At 48.8% G+C, this 12643-nt stretch overlaps 1 protein-coding gene across 4 annotated transcripts; it reads right to left on the bottom strand.

Moving 5' to 3' along the window:
- Window positions 1-61: 61 nt before the first annotated feature.
- On the bottom strand, window positions 62-12228 carry SERPING1 (serpin family G member 1). Of its 4 annotated transcripts, none has more exons than XM_067748956.1 (8): window positions 12112-12228; window positions 11517-11591; window positions 10302-10746; window positions 8703-8837; window positions 6636-6839; window positions 6300-6439; window positions 2208-2409; window positions 62-571 (listed from the first exon to the last, which is right to left on the bottom strand). In XM_067748956.1, exons 2-8 carry the CDS (start codon window positions 11565-11567, stop codon window positions 318-320), a joined length of 1431 nt encoding a protein of 476 aa, XP_067605057.1. In that variant the 5' UTR covers window positions 11568-11591; window positions 12112-12228; the 3' UTR covers window positions 62-317. The 4 variants fall into 4 exon arrangements, with proteins under 4 accessions (XP_067605057.1, XP_067605058.1, XP_067605056.1 ...); XM_067748957.1 differs by having other exon boundaries at window positions 10302-10731; window positions 12112-12226; XM_067748955.1 differs by lacking the exon at window positions 12112-12228 and having other exon boundaries at window positions 10302-10731; window positions 11517-11669.
- Between the last annotated feature and the right edge of the window lie 415 nt (window positions 12229-12643).

A 12643-nucleotide genomic window follows, 5' to 3' on the forward strand; every position in this document is an offset into this window, starting at 1 on the left:
CCGATATAGGGGCCTTGGAAGCCCTAGTCCTCTAAAGTTGAAAGGCAGATGAGAGAGGAAGTCATGTCTGCCAGGTTTTATTTGTAGGGTGTGCTGTATTTGTACCAGAGAAAGCTGCAAAAAGTGCTTTGGAGAGTCACAGGGAAGGGATGATAGAAGCAGGTCCCCTCACCAGACCCACGGGAGCCCTTCAGGTGGAGGGCAGACCTGAGATGCGAGGCAGCTGGGGACAAGTCCAGGCAGGCAGCAGCAGGGCTGCGACTAGAAGAGCTGAGGCCAGAGGGGTCGGGTTTGCCCTGGTCGGCCTCCTGCAGGTCTCAGGTCCTGGGGTCATATATCCGCCCCATGAAGACCGGGAACTTGTGCTGCTGGTCCCAGAGCACAAAGAGGAAGGGCTGCTGCACTTCAAAGACCAGCAAACTGCGGGCCACAGAGATAGCGGAGGCCGCAGCTGCCTCCACCCCGCTCTCTGTCAGCTCCAGCACGGACTGATGCTGCATCGCAGAAAGCTGCAGGTCCGGGTCCTCTGTCAGCCCGCACAGGTTGAGGTTGTAGGTAAAGTCAAAGAATTCTAGGGCATAACCAGAGAAAAACAATGAGTCAGAGACCAGCACGATTGTACTACACGGGGAATACAGCCAATGTTTCGTAGTAACTGTAAATGGAAAGTAACCTTTAAAAATTGTACAGAAGGGACTTCCCTGGTGGCGCAGTGGTTGAGAGTCCGCCTGCCGATGCAGGGGACACGGGTTCGTGCCCCGGTCCGGGAAGATCCCACATGCCGCGGAGCGGCTGGGCCCGTGAGCCATGGCCGCTGAGCCTGTACGTCCGGAGCCTGTGCTCCGCAACGGGAGAGGCCACAACAGTGAGAGGCCCGTGTACCACAAAAAAAAAAAAAAAAAAAAATTGTACAAAAGGGACTTCCTTGGTGGCTCAGTGGTTAAGAATCCACCTGCCAATGCAGGGGACATGGGCTCAAGCCCTGGTCTGGGAAGACCCCACATGCTGCAGAGCAACTAAGCCCGTGCGCCACAACTACTGAGACCACACGCCACAACTACTGACGCCCGCGCACTCTAGGGCCCACGCGCTGCAACTACTGAGTCCGCGTGTCTACAGCCCGTGCTCCGCAACAAGAGGAGTCACTGCAATGAGAAGCCCGCACGCCGCAATGAAGAGTAGTCCCGCACTCGCTGCAACCAAAGAAAGCCCGCGTGCAGCAACGAAGACGCAATGCAGCCAAAAAATAAAACATAAAATTGTATAAAAATTTTAAAAGTTAAATTAAAAAATAATAATTTAAAATATTTTTTAAAATACTGCAATTAAAAAAAATCCCAGCACAAAACCCTCAGCTGTTGGAGACGTTTGTCCTGAATTTCCTGGGTTTGTCCCAAGTTCCAATTCCCTCTTTCTCCTCCTCCTCCTTGTTTATCAAATTATAATCGCATTATAATGTGCCTTCCGGTCCAGTTCATGGGATCCTCTAACAGTGGGCCCGTCTTCACTCCAACCACCACTTTCTCTCAAGTGGTGAGAAGCCTTGCCCCCGACCCCCAAAACCCTGAAAAGTGATGCCATTGCTTCCTTATCAACAAGGCCCTTGGAAGTGAGGTAATGTATTGGAAAGAGGACATATGTTCTCAAATGAGGTCACATACAAGGGTGTGATGTCATATACTAGGAAACAAGGTCATCTATTAGGAAGTCAAGTTCTATAACAGAAAATGAAGTGATATATTTGGACATGACATCAAAGATCAGGAAGTGAGGTCTAAGGTTAGGAAACAGAGTATCTGTTGACTCCCCTGAACTCAGAAGCCTCCAGACCCTTTTAGTAGACAGCTTCTTGCATATACTGTGGGGTGGCTGAGTTTTATGACACGTCTCTGAGGGAGGAGCATCCACTCCCACCTCGGTGACCTGTTCCCAGGGTCTATGTCACAAGGGACCGCAATGGAAACAGGTGGGACGGCTGTAGACCGATATTGGGGCTCCGGCTCACTTCTAACCAGCTTAAGGGACCTTGCGTAAGTCATGCAGACTTTCTGAGTCTCAGCTTCCTCCACGATTCAGTGGGATAATCAGAGGATTGAGGGGCAACCTGAGATTACGGATGAGAGGGTTCACGGAATTCCTCCACCCCCAGCCCACCATCACAACCTCTTCTCCTCTGACGGCCTAGGATCAGTCCTGCCAGGGCTTACCCAGCAGGTCCTGGTTGCTCTTTACTTTGATGCGAGGCATCATCAGGTGAGTAGGATGGAACTTGGCTGACTCCAGCTTCCTCATGATGGCCTTGAAGACAGGGGGGCTGAGAGCCTGCTCCATGTCTTCAAGACGGTGTTTCAAGGTCTGGGGCACGAGGATCACAAAGCTCAGGTTGTGGGACAGCTGCAGACGGCCCACCTGGAGAGTAAGACAAGCACATTGTCAGTCTTCCTACCCCAGCTCTCTCCTGGCTCCTACCCTCTGTGCCCCGAGGCTGGTCTTCAGTCCGCTGCTACAGTCTGTACTATCTCAACAAGCAGCAGCCATAAGTAGGCTCCCAGGCTTTGCCATGAGATAAGGATGCCAGCTGGGTGAACAGTGCTGGTCTAACCCTGGGCTGGTGAGAGGCAGAGGAATGAGCACGAGTTTTTTTTTTTTTTTTTTTTGCGGTACGCGGGCCTCTCACTGCTGGGGCCTCTCCCGTTGCGGAGCACAGGCTCCGGACGCACAGGCTCAGCGGCCATGGCTCACGGGCCCAGCCGTTCCGCAGCATGTGGGATCTTCCCAGACCGGGGCACGAACCCGCGTCCCCTGCATCGGCAGGCGGACTCTCAACCACTGCGCCACCAGGGAAGTCCGAGCACGAGTTTTGATCACACAGGCTGAGGATCACATCCTGACTCTACTGCTGAGTGACTATGCACTACAGGCAAGCGATCTGATCTCTCTGAGCCCAGTTCCTTTCAAGTATGTTGTGCATAAAGTATATAATGTACCACCACAGTCATCAGGTTCGTCCTTTCAAAGACTTTCGATGGCTTTTCACTGCCTACGAGATTAAGTATAAACTCTCGGTCTGGCATTCAAGATTGGGTACCAGCTGATCCTAGCCTACCTTTTCAGTTAGTTTCACTAGAAGGACTTACAGCTGACGGCCAGATAGAAGCATGAGAGAAATGCAGGACCCACAAGTCCAATACAGGGCTGTTCTCAGCTCAGGGCAAATTTGCCCCCAGTGGACATCTGGCAATGTTTGGAGCTGGCAGAAACAGGAGCTCACAGTGCTACTGGCATCCAGTGGGTAGGAGCCAGGGATGCTGCTAAATCCTACAATGCCAGGGACAGCATCTTATGATGAAGAATCATCGAACCCCAAATGTCAATAGTGCCAGGACTGAGAAACTAATAGGATATGAGAGATTATTACTGAAATGGCATTATGGTTGAGGTTGAGAGATGGACAAGAATCATCTAGAATGCAGAATTCAACTGGGCAATGAAGAAATTAACTGACAACAATCTATTGTTGGAATTGAAAAAATGGTCCACAAGAAGCAGGTTGTACACTGATTTATCACCTGAAGAGCATGGACATGGGGATACCTGTTGACAGAGGCTCTAGACAGGGTACACTCATCTGGCAGTACACACCCTTCATGTCCTGTGTACAGACCTTGCCTCTGTGACCAAAAAATTACCACACTGTGGTCTTGAATTTTCAAGCCAACAACCTCAGCATACCTGAGTTGGTAAACCTAACCCCTTCATTGGGTAAATACTCTTTAAATCCCAGGAAAATTTAGAATGAAGTATGGGAATAACAAAATAAGCCAACTCTGTAGTATTAACACCAGGTGATAAGTTCAGAGCAATCTGTGTTTGTTATTTAAAATAGCGTTTATAATTTTTAAGAGAATCAGACATGCTGGTTTTATGCTTTTGAACAAAAAGGTGTGGGATAATTTCATTTGGTTTGAGAATGATGTTGAGATGTTGACTGAAAGTTGATTTACTCTTCAGATTGAATTTTCAATTCACAAGTGGGCTTTAGGTGCTAGCAAGATATGGCCAAGCAGGGCTGTAATTCTGTTCTGTCAGGTATCTGACATGCTAAAAGCGAAAATCAAGTATATCAAATGTATGAAGTATTTATAAAGTATATACATAAGCTCAAAATGCTCAGGGGAATATTAATTAACCATATTTGTAAATGAAACAAATGGTTTAAAGGAGTTTAATCTGTTCAAAATAGCTTAATTGAAGAACAAATGAAAGTTAGTGTTTTATATAAATATTATGATTAATAATGTAGCAAATTCAGCTAAAAATTTAAAGGCTTAAGTAAAACTTTGATTTTGAATTTATAACATGAATATATTAAATCAAGTATTTGTTTAAAACCCACGAAACTGTAAGGAGTGGGGTTTTTTTTGCATGAAACTCCTTCTTTGCCATTAAAAAACCCTCACATTGGGGCTTCTCTGGTGGCGCAGTGGTTGAGAATCTGCCTGCCAACGCAGGGGACACGGGTTCAAGCCCTGGTCCGGGAAGATCCAACATGCCGCGGAGCAACTAGGCCCATGAGCCACAACTACTGAGCCTGCGCGTCTGGAGCCCGTGCTCCACAACAAGAGAGGCTGCGATAGTGAGAGGCCTGCGCACCGCGATGAAGAGTGGCCCCTGCTTGCCGCAACTAGAGAAAGCCCTCGCACAGAAACGAAGACCCAACACAGCAAAAATAAATAAATTAATTAAAAAAAACTCTCACATTGATATTCTCCCCTATATACTCTGAGTTAGAGTGATGCCCTGAACCGGCCGTGTATATTCACTCTTCTCTGCCTTATGCATGTATTCTGGTTCTGTTAAATAGCTGGGAATGTTCAAAGCCATTGGATAGGGACGGATGGATGGAAGGGTAGAAAAGTGCATGAATGGTTAAGAGTGGTCAAAAGTACCCACCTCTGTGACGTCTTCCTAGCCATTCATACTAAGGGAATTGCTCCCTTTCGCATCTTCCATTGAATTCATTCATTTATTCAGCAGACATAATGAGCACTTATTATATGTGGTATTGTTCTAGGCCCTCAGATATAGTAGGCAAAAAAAGAGGTAAGGTCTCTGATCCCAAGGAAAGAGACTATCTCAGGGAGATAGATAATACTGCAATCAAATAAGCAAGTAAACAACATAATTCAGATAGTGATAAGTACCATGGATATAATAAAACAGGATGGGCTTCCCTGGTGGCGCAGCGGTTGAGGGTCCACCTGCCGATGCAGGGGACACGGGTTCGTGCCCCGGTCCGGGAAGATCCCACATGCCGTGGAGCGGCTGGGCCCGTGAGCCATGGCCGCTGGGCCTGCGCGTCCGGAGCCTGTGCTCCGCAACGGGAGAGGCCACAGCAGTGAGAGGCCCGCGTACCACAAAAAAAATTTTAAAAAACAAAAACAAAAACAGGATGATGTTACAGGGTGAGGAAGAGGTACTTTAAGGAGGGGGAAGGCGTCTCCACAAAGGTGGCCTTTTAGCTGATGCCAGATGAGCAGAAGGAACAAGTTATGTGAAAAGCTGAGTGAAGAGCGTCCAGGCAGAGGGAAAAGCTAGGGAAAGCTCCCGAGGTGGAAACAAGCCTGGCATGTTCCAGAACAGATCCTCTATTTCTCAGACTGGTACCAAGCCACTGGGTATCTCCCATTCTTTGCTGTCTCATAGTTCTGTGTCTTGCTGTCCTAACAAGGCAGAAATATCTGGTCATCGGGCATGAGAGAGTTTACTAACTAGAATCTTCTGGGCTCCATGTTCTCTCTTCCCTCCCTCCTCATCCACTGAAATCATACTGTTCAATTTCTGCTAAGGAACTTAAGCCATTTAACACATGCACACACATGCACTTACCACATACATGAATGCATGGATATACCTAGACATGTGTACCCATACAGATGCATGCCGTACACATGTACACACACAGAGGACTTACTAAGCCAGCAGGGCCTACTGGTGGGTAGACTGGAAAGAGAAACAGAGGCACAGAATAGGAACAGGACTCACTTTCTGTCATTCAATGCAGCAGAGATGCATGAAGAAATTTTAGAATCCTGCTTTCCAACCTCAAATATATAATGCCTGCCTCGGCCAAGGCTGGAGAGGGGGAGAAGGAGAAAAGATAGGGTGGAAATAGAGTCAGAAGCAGTTGAAATGATGAATTAAGGGTAAGGCTATGCCCCACACCGATGGAGCCACAGCAGGAAAGTCAGGATACACAAGAGGCTCTGAAACAGGAGTGCGAAGGGCCGAGAACTCACCTTGGCCTTCAAAGTCGGGTCTGTGAAATGGGCCACAGGGTACTTCTTGCTGTTCATCATGGGCACTTTTATCACAGAGGATCTGCTGTAAAAGCCCTTCATATTTGTTCTGCTGTGGTTAAATGTTGTCTTCCACTTGGCTAGAGGGAAGAGTGGGGGAAGGGTTACTCTAATGCAGGTGGGGAGAGGATGAAGCGGAGTTAAAGGTTCTGTTGGCAAGGGGTGGGGTAGGTACCATGGGATCCAGTCGTGGAACTTGGGGTCGAGTGGGTTTTAAGCCAGGAGGAGAAGGTGGAACTCAGGACGGGAAGACACCCTGGTCCAGGGCCCCCTTACCACTCAGGTAGATAGCGTTGAGAAGGACCAGGCGGAAGTCATCGGGCAGGCTGTCCAGCAGTTGCCTGATCTTGTGGTTGGTCTCCTCGGCCACCCAGGCGTTGATGAGCTCCAAGTTGACTTTACTGTCATTTGCCAGGGCTTTGGGGCTGTTGCCATACAGGCTCCGAGAGGCATTCGCAAAGGTGTCCCTTATAGCCAGGTCTGGCCCCGGAAGCAGGTTGAGAGAGGGAGGCATGAGATCCCGGAACACTCTCTCCCCTTTCAAGAGCAGGCTTGGAGAGGGGGCTTGTTTCCCATCACTCTTTCTGCTCCAATGGACATACTATGTCGGAGCAGGGGTCCAGCCCAGTCCTCTTACTGATGTGCTCAGTGAGACCCAGAGAAGGCAAATCCTGAGCTAAGAGCCGAAGAACTCATCCCAGGCTTTCACTGCCTCTATCTGCCATGGGACCACGGCTTGGCAAGGTAACTCTTTGAGATCTTAACTTCCATTTGCCTGTATTTTCCCTCTTTTCTTCCCTTAATTCAACAGGGAACAGACTCTGCTTTTCAGCCTCACTGGAAGGTGTGTGACAAGGCTTCCTGGGTTTTGCTCTTCAAAGCCCAGGTCCACCAAAGAAAAAAAGTGTTTGAAAGAGAAATTTTTCCTGGACTAAATAGATAATATTGAATGCAGCTGTATTTTCCACCAACCTAGCAAGACAGAGGATACATCTGATTTATAGCAAATAAGTAAATGCAACATTTCTTGAATCCCTCTAAGCCATATTTTTCCCATCTCTAAAAAGAGGGTTTTTGGGGTTTTTTTTTAGATAATGGTGTGATAGGTGAGTTTTCTTTCTTTCTTTCTTTTTTCTTTCCTATATGTTCTCAGGTTATTTTTCTGTTTGTTGTATTTTTTTTTTTTGGCCACGCCGAGCGGCATGCGGGATCTTAGTTCCCCGACCAGGGATCGAACCCATGCCCCCTGCAGTGGAAGCACAGAGTCCTAACCACTGGACCACCAGGGAATTCCAATATTTTCTCACTTTTCTACAATGAATGAACATTGCTTTTATAGTAAAAAAAAATAAAAGACAGGAAATTTTTTTTCCTTATTCAAAGAGGAAAATCACACTAAATTTGTAATTTTTAAGCTCAGCAGAACTGAGGTTTCAAATATAGTCATGTCTGAAGCCCACAATACAAAAGGGCTCTGGTTGAGGCTGGTGGGAGTTCAAAGCCCACCTGGCTTCATCTCCCTCTCACAGGAAGTGACACCTCACTTCCCACTCAGCCTCCCTAACTCTTTACTCCCACCAGGACTTCTGCAGCAGCTCTGCAGAACCCTAGGGCTCTGGGGAGCAAAATTTAAAAGAACTGCATTAGGTCATTTTGGAAGCTTATTGCTCTGATTACCTACCTAATAATGTAATATACATAAATGACAACAAAGTCACATAACACACAAGTACAAAGAATAGGAGTCCCTAGACCCCCTGACCCAGATTAACAAACTTTTCTTTTCGGCCTTGCAGTTTGCAGGATCTTAATTCCCCAACCAGGGATTGAACCCGTGACCACAGCAGTGAAAGACGAGAGTCTTAACCACTGGACCACCAGGGAACTCCCAGATTGACATGCATTTTTTGTCTATTTTATGTCTAAAGCTCTCCAGCCCTCTCTATTACTGAATGCAGAAGGCTATTCTTTTTTTTTTTTAAAGAAGACGTTGGGGGTAGGAGTTTATTAATTAATTTATTTATTTTTGCTGTGTTGGGTCTTCGTATCTGTGCGAGGGCTTTCTCTAGTTGTGGCAAGCGGGGCCACTCTTCATCGCGGCAGAAAGCTATTCTTACTTTAGATGGAGTTGATGAATGCAGATGACTTGTCCAAGGTCTCACCAGGGGACCTATCCAGCTCCCAGGAGACACCTGATATTTCTGAGGCCCCAACCTGCTCTGCATTCCGTCCCCCTGTTCTAGTTCTAACATTCCCTCTGTCCTCTCTTTCCCCAGTGCTGGGTCTCCATCAAAATCCTGAGGACCCAGCTCAGCACCTGCCATCCTTCCCCGGGGAACTCACCTGGGCTGTGGAAGATTTGAGAGACTGTGGTAAAGCCTTTGGACCTGGAGGCCTTCAGGGCCTGGTGGACACAGGTAAAGTCTTCGGGGTAAGAGAGGAGTCGCTCCAGGCTTTCCTTGGTTTCTCCTCTAGCCCCTATAACAAACAGCAGAGACAAGGGGCAACTGCAGGAGGAGTGGAAAACCACCGTTGGGGACAAGGGTTGAGGGACCAGGCTGCAATGGGGGGAATCCCATATCATCAGAGCCAGAAGTGTTTGGGAAGATAATACATGTCAGAAAGAGAAGGGTGGGGGAATTATGAATAATCACAGGATTTTCTAGGGCTTTGAATACTTTCTTCCTCCGTTTTCCTACCTAACTTTAATATCACTCATCATCCAAAGCCTGGTCCAATCGCTGCCTGTTCCACATGACCTATTATTTAGTTGGTTCAGGTTTACAAAGGTTTGCCTTATAGGCAGGGACACTAGATCATGGTTAAGAAGAGACGTCAGGAAATCGAAAAGGAGGATGCATGTTCAATACCCTTTCCGTTTTTCATTATTGAATACTTATTGTACACATCTTCTGTGCAGTAATAGATAAAATGTATCGAGCACTTACTTCATTCCAGGCATCATAAGTGCTTCTCCCATATTATCTCATTGAATCTTCACCATAACCCTTTTACGTAAGGACAGTTCCTATCCCCGTTACACAGATGAGAAAACTGAGGTTTAAGAGAGTAAGTAATCTACTCATTTTAAGATCACAGAGTTAATAATTGGAGGATGGAGAAAAGATTCAAGCCATATCTTTTGGGCAATAAAAAAATTAACTGAAACCAATCAGTTGAAATGTGCCTCCCAGGGGACATTTGGCCACATGTGGAGACATTTTGGCTGTCATAACTGGGGGGTGGGGTGCTCCTGGCATCCAGTGGGTACAGGCTAGGGATGTTAGGATTCTGGGACTACAGAAGAAAGGTTCTTATGTGCTCACTGTATTGTCTCTAGTAGCCTTCCTGGAATTCCCCCTTGGAGTGACAGCTGTTTCCACTGCTGTAGCACTTTGTTGGTGCCATTCCTAGGGTAATTACCCCAGGGGACTTCATTGTGATCTCTCAGGAAAGCAGACGAATTAACATTTTTTGACCTCCTATCACATCAGGCACTGGGCTATCTGCTTAATTTTTTTTAGGTCACTACAACCATTTCCATTTTACACAGAAGGACTCAGGCTCAGAGAAGTTAACTGATCTGCCCAAGGTCACACAGCTAAGAAGCAGCATTATCATGATTCTACTCTGCATCTCTCTCTTATCATTCATCTTCCTTATGGCCTTACCTGGAACCATGATTGGTGGCTCAGACCTTATTTAATATGTTCTTGTACAGTCCATAGGATTTTATAAGCAATAGTGCCTATTACATCATTGTTAAATGAAAGAATAAATGAAAGTTCCAGAATAAAAAGATTCCCCTCCCTCACCCCCAATGTAGCCCATTTTTACAGCTTCCTTCCAGAGGCATAGATAGCTGTGTATGTATCTGGATACGTACCCCTCTCATGCGAACATCTAACACGTAACCTGGAGAGAACTCAGTCAGGTTCTTACCGAGCAGGACTTGAGTGAGGAGGCTGGCGATGCTGAACGGGGAAAAGACAATGTTGGTCTCCTCCTTCTTCATTACTGAGAAAGTGTGGTAGAGATTCAGGGAGAAATCTGTCAAAGCCTCCCCCAGCACGGCCTCTGCTGAATGACTCTCCAAGTCAGAGCAGGAGGTGACAGGCGCTGGGCAGAAGGACTTAGTAGTGGCCTGGGTTGTTGGTTGGATGGGCTGAGTGGTGGACTGGTTGAAGGGCTGGGTGGTATTGACTGTTTCGATGGTCAAGTTGGTTTTCAGCAGCGTGGAAGAGGCCTCGGTGTCTTTAATGGATACATTGTTGGGAATATCTCCTTTGGGGATATCTCCTTCACTTTCCCCTCCTTGTAAGCTCTCTGGATCCACGGGGCTGATACCAATCAGATTTGAGGAGGCTCTATCCTGTGGTTCAAGAGACTTTCTTTCTTTTATTATGAGGCACAGTCCCCTTCAAACACTCAAAGCAGGAAGAGAATTATTCCTGGGAAAGCCTGGTGGCAGAGGGGCCTGCCCTGGAGCCACCACCAGTAATTCCTTCAGAGAAAGCGTGTATTATCCCATTTCACTGGCAAAGGAAACTGATGCCGAGACAAATTAACTAGCTCAGGGTCTCAAGGGAAGTGGAAGGAAAAACTAGGAGTCAAACTTGGGTCTGATTCCAGATCCTTGATCACTACCACATCATCTGATACATCTCAAAGGGCACTGCCAGTGTCAACTTCACACACATACACTGAATGCACACGCCAAAGTTAGGCACCCACCTTTGTCCTGGGCTCATCCCCTATCCCTGACCTCCCAGACCACGGCGGAGAGCCTAGGTCTCGGCAGCCCAACCTCCATTCCGCAGCTCAGTTTTCCTCAACAACCCCTTGTTTTTAATATCGCAACATGCTGCCCATCTCCTTCCCCTCTTTGATCCTTCTGCTTTATTCTCCACTTCGTAAATCAGGACAGGTAGCCTCGGAGAAGTTACTGGCTCAAGGCCAGCGCAGCTGGTACCGTAGCGAGTCAGGATTAGACGCTGCGTGGGTCTGAATCCCCGCTCTTCCCATGCTCGGTACGAACTCCGGCGCTAGGATCACACTTGCTGAGCCCAAGAGGAGCTCTCCTCATTCTCCGGAGCCTGAAGGGTTAATCCTCAGCACCCCCCCTCCCCTCCCCCACCTCACGAAGGGGTCACTCACCCCAGCCAGCAGCAGCAGCAGGAGGGTCAGCGGGGTCAGCCTGGAGGCCATCTGGGCGGCGACGTCAGCCCAGACCTGCAGAGCCAGCCACCGTCGTCGGTGCCAGCTCCGAGCCTCGGGCCTAGGGGGCCTCCACCCCGCCCCGCGCCGCCCCACCCCGGGGCCCGCCCCCATTCCATTCGCGGCCCTAACCCCTCTCTGCGAATCCCGCCCCCTCCCTCCTCCGTGCCGGGGCCACCTTCTCCCTGGCTCCTCCCCCTGTTTTGTTTTCCCCAAACCGCTTCCCTTTCCCGGCACCGGCTGGCCTTTCCTTTCCCCCCAGGCCCGGGTCTCCGTCCATCTGTTCCATCCAGAGGGTCCTGCTTTAGCTAAACAATGAGGCCAGGGGCCCTGCTAGGAGGGGAGGTCCAGAGGGGGCTGGGCACGACAGCCCTGGGGGAGGAGATGGAGGGGAAGGAGGGGGAGGCAGGGGTCTTAAGAGGAAGCAAGCAAACAGAGACTGTAGAGATAAAGGGGGGGCGGGGCACTGTGGAGGAAAAGGAGATGAGGATGAGGAGACCTCCTTCTCCCAACACCCTTCTCCCCAGCACCAAACCTGCGCCAAACTCCCGGTCACTGGGCAGCTTCAGGGCAGACTAAGTGGATAGTCACACAGCGTCGGGGCGGGTGGGGGGGCGGCGTGGGGGCGGGTGTTCGGTCTTAGCTATTGGCTGGCCCAGGACACTGCCCAGTTACAAATTAAGGCTGATTGATCGCTGCTGTGATTTCCCGTAAATCAGGATGGGACGGATACTGATTCGTAAGCCAGGCGGGGAATTTAGCCCAAAGCCCCTTGGGAGCCGGGGGTGGGGAAGCTTGGGTGCAGCTCTCAGCTGTACACGACCAAGCCTCCTCCTGCATCTGCATGGGTCATGATAGAAACAGCACAGACACAACATGTTCTCCACAGTTCACAAGCAACCAGCTTTCCCGGAATTGCTTATCTCAGTGGATCCTCAAAGTAACCCTCTGGAAATAGGCCCGACTGTGCCCATTTGATAGTTAAGAGCCTTAAGTGGCTGGCTCACTCGGAGAGCCCTCACTTGAAAATAAGGCTGGACTGGACGTCCTGAGGTCCTAGCCCCACC

This window comes from Pseudorca crassidens, chromosome 9, assembly GCF_039906515.1.
Source record: "Pseudorca crassidens isolate mPseCra1 chromosome 9, mPseCra1.hap1, whole genome shotgun sequence".
Classification (NCBI taxonomy): domain Eukaryota; kingdom Metazoa; phylum Chordata; class Mammalia; order Artiodactyla; family Delphinidae; genus Pseudorca; species Pseudorca crassidens.